The 17181-nt window shown below is 41.6% G+C and overlaps 1 protein-coding gene across 4 annotated transcripts in view; it reads right to left on the minus strand.

The window, feature by feature from the left end:
* The window catches only part of NCOA3 (nuclear receptor coactivator 3), a 127568-nt gene that overhangs the window by 10610 nt on the left and 99777 nt on the right, over positions 1-17181 (minus strand). For all 4 annotated transcript variants that reach the window (XM_040248114.1, XM_040248116.1, XM_040248115.1 and 1 more), the window contains 11 exons: positions 16862-17050; positions 16628-16729; positions 15993-16133; positions 15200-15347; positions 13853-14244; positions 12822-13687; positions 11790-11925; positions 10613-10807; positions 6038-6292; positions 5797-5923; positions 4122-4293 (listed from right to left, as the gene is read on the minus strand). In XM_040248114.1, the coding sequence (XP_040104048.1) occupies positions 4122-4293; positions 5797-5923; positions 6038-6292; positions 10613-10807; positions 11790-11925; positions 12822-13687; positions 13853-14244; positions 15200-15347; positions 15993-16133; positions 16628-16729; positions 16862-17050 (2723 nt within the window). The remainder of the gene's footprint in view (positions 1-4121; positions 4294-5796; positions 5924-6037; positions 6293-10612; positions 10808-11789; positions 11926-12821; positions 13688-13852; positions 14245-15199; positions 15348-15992; positions 16134-16627; positions 16730-16861; positions 17051-17181) is intronic.

Consider the following 17181-nt stretch of genomic DNA (forward strand, 5'->3'; position numbering starts at 1 on the left):
GGCCAGTCTCCCCACTCCCAGTTAGTCACTTTCCGTGAAGACAACTAATCCTGCATTCTTAAATATAAAAAGATAATCAAGGATCACCAGATAACTTGATGATGAAAGCTTCCAATATCAAAGTGACTCAAACAGGAAGTCACTTAAAAGTAGAGAAGATTAAAAAAAATAAAAAGCCACCACAGAACCCATGTAACACCCAACATGTCAACAGACATCCCAGAAAGATCAGGAATAAAAGATTAAAATCACTGAAGAAATATTTTTAAATGCCCCCAAACCAAAGGAAATATCTGCTTGTCTATTAGTAATACACAGCAGAATGAATGAAACAAGACCCATATCAAGACAAGGAATCGTGAAATTTCAGAGGGAAAAGGTTCCTAAATAATTCCGAAGAGAATAAATGGGTAGCACACAAAAGTAGAGGAATCAGACTGGAATACGACTCAAGGACAACACTGGATGCCAGAAACTATGGAACTATTTTTTCATAAGAGGAAATTATTTTCAACTTAGAATTTTTGACACAGTTACACTGACGGTAGAGACTATATGTGCCCATGTGTATGCAGTGGGTACAGGCATGGGGTGCTTACTGAGTGAACAGGATATAAATACAGACATACAATTTCTTATCTAAAATTCCAAAAAAAATTTTAAGCTCAAAAAAAAAAAAGATTAAAAAATTTTCATTAGTACCCAATGTATTTTGCAGCAAAACCTGGCCTGAACCTGTATGAAGCAATACATAAATCTCTATAATATCTCACTTAGTATGATTATGTATTTTGCTGTAGAATTATTAGCTCATTTGATCACAGGCTACTGCCCCAAAATTATAGTACTGCTTGAAATTTATAGAGTATTTTGTAATAGTGTACCAATGCACTATTCTAACCTTCTAAAATCCCCAAATTCCTCAATTTCAAAGCATATCTGATACCCAGGTTCAGATAAGGGACTCTAAATGTATAGTCAACTTTCAAATCCAGGAATCAATAGACAGAATGAAGCTGGTAAAAGAAATAGCTACATAAGCATATTTCTTATAAATATTATCAAAATAAAGAGGTGAGTTTCACTATCTTCCAGTGGGGCAAAGGACTGTGGTTCTTCCATAAGTATATTTTTCTATCATTTTATTTTTAATTTAAAAACAAATTACTTTGCTAAAAAATAAAAAGTACAACAAAGAAAGGAAGACCAGATTCAGCCAAGTGAGGACTCTGCCGACAATCCTTCCGTGGCTCCTAATACACAGAGAAAGTACCTCCCCAGCTCACACCGCTCCCTCTTTGCTCTCACCAACCTCAGCCACTTCCCAGAGCCCACAAGCTCTTTCCTAGCTAAGCACCTTAGCTGTTTCTCTTCTAGACCATCCTTCCCCTAAGCTGTTTGCCTAGCTGGCTCTTTCTCATCCTTCAGGTATCAACTTATATGTCATCTCTCCAGAAAAACCTTTCTTATTCGAACCAGTCCCCATTAATCTCTATCTCGTCAACCTGGATTTGAAATCAGAAACATTTTTAAACTAAAGAATGAACTACAAACAAGCTCCCGCTAAAAGAAACTTGGCAAACTATTTATAGTACATTGGACAAGTTAACCGTCATCCTGTAAACATGATTTTTAGAGACATTTTAACATCCCGCCCCACCCTAAGAAAAGGTTCCTTAAATAAAATGGTCGCGCAGCATCACATGCCTTTCCTCATAACTGCACCTTCATCACGTCTACTTCCATCAGTGTGGCTCCATGCCTGAGCTCTGGGAGCAGGAAATTAAGCTGTTCACTACTGCTCCTCAGTCTCCAAGAAAAGACTGATTGGCATACAGAAGCCAAGTTATTTGTTAAACAAAGGAAAATGAAAAGTGAAAGTTGCTCAGCCATGTCTGACTCTTTGCAACCTTTGGACTATATAGGAATTCTCAAGGCCAGAATACTGGAGTGGGTAGCAGTTCCCTTCTCCAGGGGATCTTCCCAACCCAGGGATCAAACCCAGGTCTCCTGCATTGCATGCGGATTCTTTATCAGCTGAGCCACCTGGTAATCAACAAGCAAATCAATAGCTAAACAAAAAGCACCATTTGAGATCAACAAAATAAAAACCCATCAGAACTATTAAACACATCTCAATCACCAAAAAATAAAAAATATGTTCAATCTTGCTAAACAGATAAATATGATTTAAAATAAGAATCTGTGTTGGCCATTAGACTGGCAAGAACAATCACGTTCAGTACTTGTCCAGTCACTTGCTCATTCACACCGTGGGTTCTCTCCTCTTCAGGGGACGGGCCAGCAGTGCTGGTGAGGGTGACGGACTGTAGTCATCACACGCTGCTGTAGAAAAGCAGCTATGCAATCGTTCAGGAAAACCACCCGAGAGTATGTAGATAAACCTCTAAAATAAGCACTCTAACCCAATCATCCTTTCTCCTGGATTGTGGCTAAGAAAACAGCCTCCGTGAACAAGATGTACATAATTCACAGAATTATAACAATACTCAGGAACAACTGATACTTTTGAACTGTGGTGTTGGAGAAGACTCTTGAGAGTCCCTTGGACTGCAAGGAGATGCAACCAGTCCATTCTGAAGAAGATCAACCCTGGGATTTCTTTGGAAGGAATGAGGCTAAAGCTGAAACTCCAGTACTTTGGCTACTTCATGTGAAGAGTTGACTCATTGGAAAAGATTCTGATGCTGGGAGGGATTGGAGGCAGGAGGAGAAGGGGATGACAGAGGACGAGACGGCTGGATGGCATCACTGACTCGATGGACATGAGTCTGAGTGGACTCCGGGAGTTGGTGATGGACAGGGAAGCCTGGTGTGCTGCGATTCATGGGGTCGCAAAGAGTCGGACACGACTGAGCGACTGAACTGAACTGAACTGAGGAACAATTAAATTTTCATCAGTAGATAACTGGTTAAATAGTGTTTAATAAAATAGATACTATTTGACCATTAAAGATGTACATATTAAACAAAAAAGATGACTGACAACTTTAAGGTAAAACAGATTGCCAAAGTATATTCAGTCCACTTTTTATATATATACTCAAAAGTTACTTATGATTCTTTGTGCCAAGATTACAAAGGATGTTCAACTTTTTAAAAACATATGGACTTTTGTGATTGTCAGATTTTTATATAAGCACCATTAACTATTTTATCATGAGAACAAAGAAAGCTATTTTCAGCTTCAGTAAAATCCTAGTGGTAGTTAGTTTCGTGGTCCTCGTGGGACCCTCACGTCCTCCCCAGCCAGTAAGACACCACTCCTCCCCAGCAGGGCCACAGACGGCTGGTACTCCAGGAGGACATCATCACCGCTCTGTGTTTCTCACCCACCCTTTAAAAAGCTCTGTAGAGTGTTGCCACGTTAGAGTACACACGTTTTTATATCTGTTTCCCCAACAAAGCCTGAGAACCAAGGACCATTCCCTGCTTATCACTGAACACACAGACTGAAACAGTGCCCCCAAACATGCATCCTATATGTGAAAAGATCCACTACAAAATTCATGTTTCAAAAGATAGATTCATAAATGGCATATTTTCATACAGCTGAACAGATAACTGCAAATAGGAGATAGTGGTGTTGAGATGTTCACAGATTTACCACTGTAAACAGGTTTTGTTTACCACAAAAAAAAAGTCTGCCTCCTCAGAGTATACACTTGTCTGCTAGGTAGTAAAGAGAAGTTAATTATAAAAATAAGGATTCAATGTTATAACATAAGCAAAAAGCAGCATTTTTAAAACCATATAGTGGTTTTAACTGGATCATTTCTGTGGGTGCCTAAAATGTGACATCTTTATAAAACAGCAAACTGCTGGATGTTCTATCACAATTAAAAAGTATTTTCTAAATTTAATGCTCATACCCATGAACACAGTGCTTTATCATAAGGAAAAGGAAAGACCAGGTGCTGTCATACATGGCTTCTCTCTCACAGACACACACATACCCCCCTAGTTGCATGGTACACAAGTTCAGGAAGGCCCAGAGCTCTGTTGTACACACACACACACACACCACACAAACCACACATACACACATACACCACATACACACACACACGCACTCCTACTTCCATGGTACTGCTACCTACCTGATTTACAAGTTCAGGAATGCCCAGAGCTCTGTCAATCTCTTCCAGGCCTGTGGCATCTGTGTTGCTCAAGAGTGTGTGCAACTGGTCCAACAATGCTCTTTCATCACTCTGGCCTTCTAGGTTAGAAGGTGGCCCAAGCAGATCATCCAGGGAATTCCTAAGAATTGGCCTAAAAAGAGACATGTAATCAACTAATGGTGCTCTTCCTCTTTGGAAAAAAAAGCAAAGTAACCCCACACAATATTTTTAACATGCAGTAACTCAAATGATACCAGTATTAATTATAAACTAACAGAACAGCAGAGTATAACAAGTGGGATAAATTTAAATTGAAGACCCATCATTCTAAACCTCACCAGGTCATCTTCAACCACCACATCCTAGCTCACAACTTCCAACCCCACCACCAAAACCTAACTGCTAGATACTAGAGGACAGCAGAGATTTGGCAGGGGCAGGGAGAAGGATGGGAGGAATGAAGAGGGCAGTGTTTTTAAGACCCTACTAGAACAGAAGTGACAGTTAAAATACTTGCAGGTTGGAAAAATCAAAAAAAGAATGAGAAAAAAGGGAGACATGCTGAACTGAGTCTGGGGATCTACCAAATTAACTTGGTTTCATACATGGCCCGCAGAGCTCACGTACTGACAAACCCCACACACCCACAGCAATGCCACAGTTCTCCGACATTACAGGAGCATGGAGCTAGACAATATATCCAGCCTCAGAAAAATTCTGTGATGAAACTATTTGCTCTCTACCGAGCAGAGAAACAATCAAGCCAATAAACTCATGTCATTACACTTCCATCTTTTCAACAGATCAATTCACTTTTATTTAATTTATTGTAGAACTCAAGTTACAGCTGACATTGACCGGTGGCCTCTTTCATGCAAACGAGTTACTGGCCAAGCTAAAAAGTGAAATACAGGCATAATCCCCAAAACAGCTGCTGCTGCTGCTGCTAAGTCACTTCAGTCGTGGCCGACTCTGTGTGACCCCATAGACAGCAGCACATGAGGCTCCGCCGTCCCTGGGATTCTCCAGGCAAGAACACAGGAGTGGGTTGCCATTTCCTTCTCCAGTGCTTGAAAGTGAAAAGTGAAAGTGAAGTCGCTCAGTCGTGTCCGACCCTCAGCGACCCCATGGACTGCAGCCTTCCAGGCTCCTCCGCCCATGGGATTTTCCAGGCAAGAGTACTGCAGTGGGGTGCCATCGCCTTCTCCGCCACAAAAACAGAAGAGTGCTTTATTTTACTTCCACCTTCATCCCTGAAATGTTTTAAACAGTTTTAAAAAAGAATTATCCAATCCTTAATAATGAACTTTGCAAAAAAGCAAGGCTCACCCTCCGAGCACCATTTAGCTTGTCAAACTAGTGCCAGCTTATCCCCTCCGCGTGGCAGAGGACTGTTACATGAGACAACTGTGACACACGGCAGCTCCAGGCACGACCCCTCAGTCCTGGCGGCTGACAGTACAGCGCCGTCCCTCCTCTCTCCAGTCACCACCGCCGCCTGCTGGCTCGCCGTTATTTTACACACAGATGGCAATGAGTACCTCATTCATAGAGAGTTTTTCTCATTCTCTTCCAGGTTTGTTCCTATGCTCTAACCCTCTTCTAGATAATCCAATGCTTCCATTCTCTATAGAGCCACTTAATAAAGCCCCACCTATTTTGGGTCCCATGAGGGCCTTGTTCCATGGACAACATGCCATCTGGCCAGGAACCAGGTTGGTTTGATGGTGCTGCTTGGCCATAAGGACTGACCCCCATCCCCATGGGAATCTCACCAGGCCCTGGGGGAGCAAAAAAAAAAAAAAAAGGTGGGGGGGGTAAATGTTCAAATTAAGTCAATAGCAAAAGTTGGCCTAAAACATCCAGTTTTCTTTTCTTCTGAAGGGGCTACTTACGCATCTGAAGCATCTGTGGCGGCTGCTGCTGCTGCTGCGTCACTGGTCTCGCACCTGGGATGCTATTGGACCGAAGTGGCATGGCGGGCATCGAGCCGCCCATGGCAGGTCTGGGTAAAGAAGCATTATAATCAGTTCCTGGTCTCCCCATGGCATTTGAATTCACGGGTTCCATGCGGCTGGCCTTGGAGCTCGGTAAGCCCCAGTCTCCTGAGGAAGGTGCCTGATTCACAGTCACATTTCTGTTTGGCCCACCTGAAACAGAAATGATGAGGTATTTTCCATATTGGAAAGAAATTCTTATGTCATACAGGTGCGATCATTAAGACACATGATCCTTGACAAAAAAGTGCTTTGTCATCCTCAGATTAGGGCTGGCCAACAATTTCTGACAGGCCCCCCAGGCATACCTTTGCTGTACTGTGGCCTGTACTGCCATTTTTACAAACTGAAGGTCTGTGGCAACCCTGCGTTGTCAGACGATGGTTAGCATATTTTAGCAATAACATGTTTTTAAATTAAGTACATTCTTTTTTGATACGGTTCATGAGTTTCTAACACCAAGTATACTGACGTGATTTGCCATCCTCTCCTCTAGTAGATCACGTTTTGTCAGAACTCTCTGCTATGACCTGTCCATATGGCGAGGCCCTACACAGCATGGCTCATAGCTTCATTTCAAAAAGACATGACACCAAAAGATGAGCCCCGCAGGTCTGAGGGTGTCCAGGATGCTCCTGGGGAAGAGTGGAGGACAACTACTAACAGCCCCAGAAAGAAGGAAGCAGTCAGGCCAAAGTGAAAACAACACTCAGTTTTGGATGTGTCTGGTGATGAAAGTAAAATCCGATGCAGTATAGAACAGTACTGCATAGGAACCTGGAATATTAGGGTACACGAATCAACGTAAATTGGATGTAGTCAAGCAGGAGATGACAAGGATAAACGTCGACATCTTAGGAAACAGTGAACTAAAGTGGACGGGAATGGCGTATTCAGATGACCATTGTATCTACTACTGTGGGCAAGAATCCCATAGAAGGAATGGAGTAGTCCTCATAATCAACGAAAGAGTCTAAAATGCAGTACTTGGGTGCAACCTCAAAAATGACAGAATGATCTCGGTTCGTTTCCAAGGCAAGCCATTCAACATCACAGCAATTCAAATCTACGCCCCTACCACCAAGGTCGAAAAAGCTGAAATTGATCAGTTCTATGAAGACCTAGAAGACCTCCTAGAACTAACACCAGAAAAGATAGTCTATTCATCACTGGGGATTGGAATGCAAAAGTAGGAAGTCAAGAGATATCTGGAGTAACGGGCAAGTTTGGCCTTGGAGAACAAAATGAAGCAAGGGAAAGGCTAACTGAATTCTGCCAAGAGAATGCACTTGTCATAGCAAACATCCTTTTTCAACAACAAAAGAGATGACTTCACACATGGATGTCACTAAATGGTCAATATCATAATCAAGTTGATTACATTCTTTGTAGCCAAAGATGGAGAAGCTGTATACAGTCAGCAAAAACAAGACATGGAGCTGACTGTGGCTCGGATCATCAAACTTCTCATATCAAAATTCAGGCTTAAACTAAAGAAAGCGGGAATAACCACTAGGCCAGCCAGGTAGAATTTAAGTCAACTCCCCTATGAATATGCAGTGGAGTAACGAGTAAGACTCCAGGCATTAGGTCTAGCTAACAGCGTGCCTGGAGACCTATGGATGGAGGCCCATGGTACTGTACAGGAAACAGCAAGCAAAACCGTCCCGAAGGAAAGGAGAAGCCAGAAGGCAGCGTGGTCATCTGAGGAGGCCTTACAAACAGCTGAAGAAAGAGGAGAAATGAAAAGCAAGGGAGAGAGGGAAAGGCACATCCAACTAAATGAAAAGTTCCAAAGAGTAGAGCAGAGAGACAAGATGGCCTTCTTCAATGAACAGCACATAAAACGAGAAGAAAACAAAAGAAGGAGAAAGACTTGACACCTCTTCATGAAAACTGGAAATATCAAGGGAACATTTTGCCCAAAGATAGGCACAATAAAGAACAGAAATGGCAGAGACCTAGTAGACACTGAAGAGATAGAGATGAAAAGAATACAGAGAAGAACCATAAAAAGATCTTAATGAACCAGATTACTATGATGGTGTGGTCAGTTACCCAGAACCTGACGTTCTCGAGTCTGAAGTTAAGTAGGCCTTAGGAATCTTGCTGTTAATAAAGCTAGCGGATGCAATGGAATTCCAGTAGAGCTATTCAAAACCCTAAAGGATCATGCCATCAAGGAGTTACATTCAATATGTCAGTAAATCTGGAAGACCCAGCAGCGGCCACAGGACTGGAAAAGGTCAATCCTCATCCCAACTCCCAAGAAGGGTAGTACTAAAGAATGTGCTAATCATCGGACAATTGCACTCATCTCCCATGCTAGTAAGGTCAAGGTTAAAATTTTGCATGCTAGGCTTCTGCATTATGCTAACCAAGAACTTCTAGAAGTCCAAGCTGGGTAGAAAAGGAAGAGGAACCAGAGATCAGACTGCCAACATTTGCTGGATCATAGAGAAAGCTAGGGAATTCCAGAAAAACATCTATCTCTGTTTCAATGACTAAGCTAAAGCCTTTGTGTTGATCATAACAAACCATGGAAAGCTCTTAAAGAGATGGAAATACCAGACCATCTTATCTGTCTCCTGAGAAACCTGTATGCAGGTCAAGAAGCAACTGTTAGAACCCTGTATGGAACAAGTGATTGGCTCAAGATTAAGAAAGGAGCACAACAGCACTGTCTGCTGTCACCCTGTCTGTTTAACCTATATGCTGAGCAAATCATGGGAAACGCTGGGTTGGATGAGTTACAAGCTGGAATCAAGATAGGCGGGAAAAACATCAACAATCTCAGATATGTGGATGATACCACTCTGATGGCAGAAAGCAAAAAGACTCTTGATGATGGTAAAGGAAGAGAGTGAAAGAGTGATATTAAAAAGACTAAGATCATGGCATCTGGCCCCATTACTTCAAGACAAACAGAAGGGGAAAAGGCGGAAGCAGGGACAGATTTCCTCTTCTTGAGATCCAAAAATCACTGCAGATGGTGACTGAAGTCATGAAATAAGACAGCTGCTTCTTGGCAGGAAAGCTATGACAAACCTAGACAGTGTGTTGAAAAGCAGAGACATTACTCTGCTGACAAAGGTCCATACAGTCAAGGCTATGGTCTTCCCAGTGGTCACGTACGGTTGTGAGAGCTGGACCATAAGGAAGGCAGAACACCAAAGATCTGATGCCTTTGACTGTGTTGCTGGAGAAGACTCCTGAAAGTCCCTTGGAAAGCAAGGAGATCAAACCAGTCAATCTTAAGGGACATCAACCCTGAACGCTCACTGGAAGGACTGATGCTGAAGCTGAAGCTCCAGTATTTTGGTCATCTGATGTGAACAACCAACTCATTGGAAAAGTCTCTGATGCTGGGAAAGATTGAGGGCAGAAGGAGAAGAGGGCAACATCAGAGGATGAGATGGCTGGATGGCATTACCAATGCAATAGACATGAACTTGGGCAAACCTGGGGAGATGGTGAAGGAGAGGGAGGCCTGCCATGCTACAGTCTATGGGGTCACAAAGAGTTAGACACAAACAACAACATTCTTTTTAGACATAACACTATTGCACACTTAAGAGACGACAGTATAGGCTTCCCTGGTGACGCAATGGTAAAGAATCCACCTGCCAATTCAGGAGGATCCCTGGTTTAATCCCTGGTCCGGGAAGATCCCACATGCCTTGAAGCAGCTAAGTCCATATGCCACAACTACTGAGTCTGTGCTCTAGAGCCTAGGAGCTGTTAAGTACTGAAGTCCATGTATCTAGAGCCTGTGCACCACCACAACTGAAGCCACCACGAGAAGCCCAGACACCACAACTAGAGACTGGTGCCCACTCGCCAAAGCTAGAGATAAGTCCACACAGCAACAAAGACCCAGCACAGCCAAAACTATACAATTTTTTTTTTAAAGAGCGAGACTACAGTATAATGCAACCTAACTATTATGCACTGGGAAATTTAAAAATTCACAACTCACTTTATTGTGAAGACTCCATGTCCCCAATGCAGGGGACATAGGTTCAATACCTGGTTGTGGAACTGAAATTCCACATGCCACATGGCACAGCCAAAAATAAAGAAAATAAAATGTCTTGGACAGAAAGCCTCTTTGAGAGTTTAAATCACCAAGACACAGAATAAGTGAAGGATGCTCATGAAAGAAACATGCTCCTGTTATTCAAAAATCTATTTAACTCTATTTGAGTGGCTATAAGTATTTTAAATTTGCTTTTCCCAAAAGAAATTTAAATTAGACCCTGATGCTGGGAAAGACTGAAGGCAGGAGGAGAAGGGGATGACAGAGGATGAGATGGTTGGATGGCATCACTGACGCAATGGACATGAGTTTGAGCAAGCTCTAGGAGTTGGTGATGGACAGGGAAGCCTGGCATGCTGCAGTCCATGGGGTCACAAGGAGTCAGACACAACTGAGCAACTGAACTGAGCTGATATTAATTAGAAATAACATACCCATATTTGAGCCGTAATTTTCCTGATTATCCATCATTCTTGGATTGCCGCCCAACATGGGTTGCTTTGGTAACATGGGGAAAGCACCAATATTCTTTACTGGAGGACTTGAGCCAACGGAAACAGGACTGTCTAGAGACACTGCCCGGTTACACGGAGGACGGACAGACTGCACAGACTGCGGACTCCTCAAACCTGTTAAAAACACAGAAGCATGATACATAAGTATCTTCTGATGGTGCAGTACATAATTAAGTACAAAACATGAATACCAATACCACCCATCCAAGAATATCTTTCTTCCCAAAATGAACACTGTCTTCTTTTACAAAATAAACACTTAGCACCAAAAGAAATTCAAAAGAATAAAGAAAATTGGCCTCCTATTTCAAATAAAGAAAGAAAACAAGAGTCCTGGTGTTGGCTGAAGTATTGGGCACTTTTCTACAGCCTGAAATGGTCATTCTCATTCAGCTTCACTTTATATTAAATAGTAAAGATTTTACCAATGTTTCAAGGTTCTGGAAGTTCCTCAGTATGCATACTTAAAGTTTAAAATTTTACATTTAAATGTAACCAGATAAGTTGCTTCTAGTCAAATAAGGACTATAACATAAAGTTTCCAAATCTTTTTTCCAATCTATTAGATTGATCTAACTATCTATGCATTACAGTTGAGGAAACAGTGCCACTAAAAATGAATAACCACCTTTCCAGGTAATTGTCGGATTACTCTTTTTCAATTGATACATATAATATATCCTTGATACACTGATGAATCTAGAAGTACTCAGCTACAGGCGAAAAGTTAGGTGAAACCAGCAAACACCAAAGTAAATTAGTATCAAAGGACAGGTTTTGATTTGCTTTTTAATCTGATTCTCTGTGGCCAAGACAAATAAAGGTACTAGTAGGGACCTAGTACCTACGACTCACCTGTAGCAACCAAAGAAGAATGTTTTCCTGTAAGCTCCGTGATTGCTGGCCTCATATTAGTTAGAAATAGGAAACGGTACAAAAAGCTTTTTAAAGCATCTATGTTATAAATTAGTAAGAAAAAAAAAACTAAGGCAGAGTACACGTTTTAAAGTTGGATCCTAGTCTTAATGTAAGAGTAAACACAGGTGTGCAGGAAAAGTTCAAAAGGCAGCAAGAATAAAATCTAGTTCTTTCTTACCCAGAGAATTAGCTCCTTGAAACATTTGTGGCTTAGTTCCCAGGTTACTACCACTTGTGGATATGGAATTATTGTAGAAGTCAGAATTAGTCAGATCACCAAGAATAGCATCTAGATTATCCAAGTCTCCAGATCCCTGAAAATATTTTTTTTAATTAACCTGTGTTCATTACGAGATACATAGGTATAAACATATTCATCAGAAGAAATGAAATGGGAACAAGTAAAATACAATAGTTACCCTAAATGGTAATGCCCAACATAGAGGCTGGGTGATTATGACTATCCCTACACTTCTACCTTAAAAGTAAAACACAGATTCAAATACTGAGATAAATCGATAGGTTTGGAAATGCTTTCAAAGGGGCATTTTAAAATTTACTCTAGATATTTAATTCTCAAACTGAAGGATATTTTCCAGCAAACTAGTCAGAATCATGAGCTGACAGCAACGTCTGCCTCTACACATACTTCTGAAAACACAAACGATGAAGACAACATAAAGCCAAGCTGATGTTCAACAAATTCATGGCTATGCTTTAAAAAGGGTTTTTGATCAGTACATTTGGGAAACACTAAAAAAATTAAACAGACATCCTAACAGTAGAACTTCTCCAAGACTTAATTTTCTCAGGTGCATATTAACGTCTCTGGGAAATGTGATCATGTACATGAAACTTGATTTTAGGTAAAAATCAAAATTATCTTCCTTAATTCAGAAGGATTTTTCCCCATTTCTTCTATACACTTAACAACCTAATGTGCTCATTCCAACAAAAACCTTCATGAAAAATTTCAAATTGGCTGCTAATGAGGTGAAGTCACATTTGAAAGCGTACACATCTGATATTTCTAAATTACATAATATACTTTACTACTGCTCAGAAGAGTTACCAAAAAAATGACAGTTTCAGATTAACTTCCATTAAATAAACCTAAAAAACAAAGTAAGAATTTGTGTATGACTCAGTGCCTTTAAAACACAGAAAAGAAATACAAGGATCAAGCTGGAACATACAGAAGACAGGTTACCTCTTCATTTGTTTCTGTCTTAATTTTAGCGTCTTTCTCTTGACTCGAGCTCGGAATGGTGGAGCTGCTGCACTGACTCATTTTACTGTCCACGCCTTCCACTTTGGGCTGGAGCTCTTTGGCGAGCGTGTCACTAGGATCGTCCCTGTCCAGCAGATACCTAAGCAGAGCGTTACTTTCCTTTTTCTTAGGACTGAGTTGCTCCTGCTTGACGTTTCCTTCTACACAAGACGTCGTACTACTAGTGTCTTTCCCAGTGGCTTCGGCAGTAATCTTGGCTACTTCTGCTGGTGAATTTCCATTCTGGAGCAACTTGTGCAAAATCCGGTGCTTCTCTTGCAGCAGTGACCCATGCATGTTGGATGTGGAGGATACACCTCCGGAGGTGGAAGAGGAGACGCCAGAGGGGCTGGTGACACTAATGGAAGAGTCCTTACAACCTGAGTCCAGGGGGGAGTTGGTCAAGGAGGCATGACCCCGGTCATCAGAAGAACAGGTGAGTAACTGCAGCAACTTTTTGTGACCTTTGCTTTCCAGAGGAGCCCGCTGATTCTCAGACCCTTCCACACTGCTCTCCTTACTTTCTTTGTCGTTAATGTGATCTCTATTTGACTGACACATTGAACTCTCCACTGGATTCTGGTCGCAATACAAGCCTATGGGACTCTTGGAATCCTGACTGTTCACTTTACTTGGTTGAGTTATATTCATATTGGGAGAATTATCCAATTTGGGACCTGGTGAAGACAGTGTAGATAAAAGAGAAGTCCCCACGCCCTCACTGATAGCTTGAAGGGCACTCAGAGAGCTGCTAGAAAAGCTGTGACTCATGGTATTGCCAGAAGATCCCATGGGAGAGTGCACACCTGGATTTGGAAAAAAAAAGTCAGGAAAAGAAATAAACGATCATATGCTGTAACAAACACCACTTACCAGTTCGAAGTTTCTATTTTAAAACAAATTAACAACAATTACAGTGGTATGGAAAGAAAAGAATTACTAAAAAATAAAACAAAATGCAACACAAATACCTGCAACAGGAGAAAACTGGTGTGAGGTCATCTTTGGACTCCCTCGATTACGAGGAGAAATCATGATATTCTGCTGGTTGGAGCCGAGACCAGGGCTCCCGTGTGGAGGGCTACTCATGTTGAGACCGTAGGTACTGTTCTGGTAGGAAGATGGTGACTGCATGCCTGGCCCGGGGTTCATGGAGGCTATGCTACCGGAAGCCCCATACCTGGCTCCACTCATCTGCCCCGCAGTGCCAGGATCAGTTAAACTGTAAGTCCTGCTGCTCAGCATCGGTAAGCCTGGGTTTGGTGACATACTCAAGCCGCCTACTGAATTGTTGCATCCAGCTGCTGGAGGCCTAATGCCTTGTCCAACAGGATTCGGGTTTGGTCTATACCCATTCTGTTCCCTGCAAAGAAACAGAACATCAAAGTTCTACTAAAAAATTACAGGCATGGGGACTCCCCTGGTGGACCAATGATGAAGAATTTGCCTTCCAGTGCAGGGGAAGCCAGTTCAACCTGCAGCTGGGGAACTAAGAGCCCCCATGGCACGGGGCTACCAAGCCTGTACGCAGCAACTACTGAGCCCACAAGCCACAACTAAGACCCAAAACAGCCAAATGAATTTTAAAATTTTTAAATTACAGCCATGTGTTAAAAGCCTGAGTCTGATTTAAAAAAAAAAAAAAAAAGATGAAAAGTCCCAGAAACTTAACTTCTTGAGCATCATTCCAATATCTAGTGACCATAACAATCTAAATATTCATCAGTCATTAATCTAATAACATACATTTTAATAAGCCACAAAATCTAAACAAGTGACACCATGAGAGCACCATAAAGGACCCAAAGTTACGTTAGCTGGAATCTCGATGGGGCTTTTCCCTATGCAATTCCCTGCAATTCCCCTATACTGAGGGGTTAACCTGGAAGTGCCTACAAATAATTTATGGGTTAATATCCTCCTGCTCCTTCATGTGTTGCTCATCTACTGTTAGCAATAGTAACAGTAAGCGTTTCTTCTTGAAGTCTACCTCCAAATTTTAAATTCCATTCTTAAAAGTAATGTAATGTATCATTAGAAATGAAAAGTAACAGTCAGATTTTATGTATTCTTTTACCCATTAGCCTTCCTATCCTCCAGCTTTCCCAGGAATTAATTACTTAATGAACAAATCCTCACTCTCACACAGAAATGTAACCTTAAAAAAATAAACATCATACTACAAGAATCTAAGTGCACTTGAGCAAACCCAACAACCTATTTTCCTCATTAATTTTTCTCCCTTTTTACATTAACAATAAAGCATCTTGAGAATACTGCTGCATTTAACATGAGAACTCACAGTAATCAACCATTACCTCTGAAGAAAGTGGGTTGAGACAAAGCCATGACGGTCATTTGTTACAGGATTTCGGAAGAGTTTGCTTTTTGTTTGTGCGGTCACTATAGTGCCATCAGCCAAAGAGAATCGATACAGTGGGGTTTCTGCATGGCCATGGATATAAGCTGTTGGGGAAAACATCCTATTAGTCGCAAATACAATTGGCAAAACACACACATACAGGGGAAAAAAGAAAGTAAATATGCAAGTCCAACATCCTCAAAATCCAGCGAAGGGCTGAATCTCACCAAAATTAGGAACAGGCTAAAATAACAATGTTCGACAATCATTTTCCTCCCCTACACAGATGAAAACAACTATTGTCTCTCTCTCACACACACACACACACACACACACACACACTCTCTCTCTCTCTCTCTCACTCACACACACTCTCTCTCTCTCTCTCTCTCTCTCTCTCTCACTCACTCTCTTAAGGCTCTACAGCACCCAACTGCTACTGCTAAGTCACTTCAGTTGTGTCCGACTCTGTGTGACCCCATAGACGGCAGCCCACCAGGCTCCCTCGTCCCTGGGATCCAGCAGGCAAGAACACTGGAGTGGGTTGTCATTTCCTTCTCCAATGCATGAAAGTGAAAAGTGAAAGTCAAGTCGCTCAGTCGTGTCTGACTCCTAGCGACCCCATGGACTGCAGCCTACCAGGCTCCTCTGTCCATGGGATTTTCCAGGCAAGAGCACTGGAGTGGGGTGCCATTGCCACCCAAACATGATGACAAATGAGATCAAGAATCAACCTCCAAATTCCTTACCTTCTTGATAGTGACGTTTCTGGGACCATGACTGCCCATCATTAAGACTAAAAAATCTCTGGATACACCTTCGGATTATGTCTTCAAAGCCAGGTCTCATGGAGGATCTCAGTGAATTGGTGTCTATAGTAATAACTTTCCCTATTAAACAGAAAATTGCCACTGTGTTTAATTTCATCATTGTGCCTTATTTAACTACAATGGCTTTCATTCTTTACTCTCATAGGCAAAAGGGCAGACCAAAATTAAAATTCATGCTCAGGTCAAGAATTACTCCCAGTAATTCTCATTAAATTACCCAAATTTTTGAAAAGTGTTTATGAAAAATGAGTTTGAAGTTACAGAAAAGAAACACTGGCTTCTGATGTGAAATGCAATTTGGAGAGAAAGCCAGGTACCTCTACCTTCTTTTGTTGTTAGTTTATTTGAGGGGTTTGAAATGTCAAACACACCCAACTCAAATGCCTACGGTTTTAGTGAATCTCTCTCAGGGTTGTATAACAAACACCAGAAATAATCCATGCAAAGTATTCATGACAGTGGGCGTGGGCACTTAAAGACAGAACAGGCTGTAAAAAGTTAACTTATAAAAATTTCCAAAATGAACAAACTGTACACACATGCACAGTTTCTACCTGAAAGATCGTGTCTAGTGATAAAGCTCTCAGGACTTGATGGAAATGCTCTTTCTCCAGTGGTAATGCGGCGTGCCACACAGATCATACAGGACTGCAAGTCTACAACAGAAAAGTTAACCTTTGATGCGTCTATTTAATAGGCAAGTAAGAACATGGGATTCAGTAGGAAGAATTAAACAAGTCTGGCTGCTACTGCCTGATAAAACATCATGGGCAAGCGATGGCTCTCACCTTCCCCTTCCTCCATCATAGCCCGCGGCTGGGAGAGGGCAAAGCACTGCATCGTCTCGTATCTCTGGCGCATTTCCGGACTGGTGTTTACGTCTTCCAGAATGTCATGGGCTATTTTCATCAACATACGACAGTTAAATGTATGGCTTTTTTGTCTCTGGGTCTCATTTGTCCAGGTAACTCCATTAACTTTAGGAAACAAACAGAAAGGAGTTTTGTGAAGGCTGGCAATTCAGTCTATGACTATTATCAAGAATTTAAGCTATAAATCAACTATTTGCCAACAAGAAAAAAAGAATTTGAGCTGTATATATTTTCTC

This window comes from Oryx dammah, unplaced genomic scaffold (assembly GCF_014754425.2).
Source record: "Oryx dammah isolate SB20612 unplaced genomic scaffold, SCBI_Odam_1.1 HiC_scaffold_10, whole genome shotgun sequence".
NCBI classification, from domain to species: Eukaryota; Metazoa; Chordata; class Mammalia; order Artiodactyla; family Bovidae; genus Oryx; species Oryx dammah.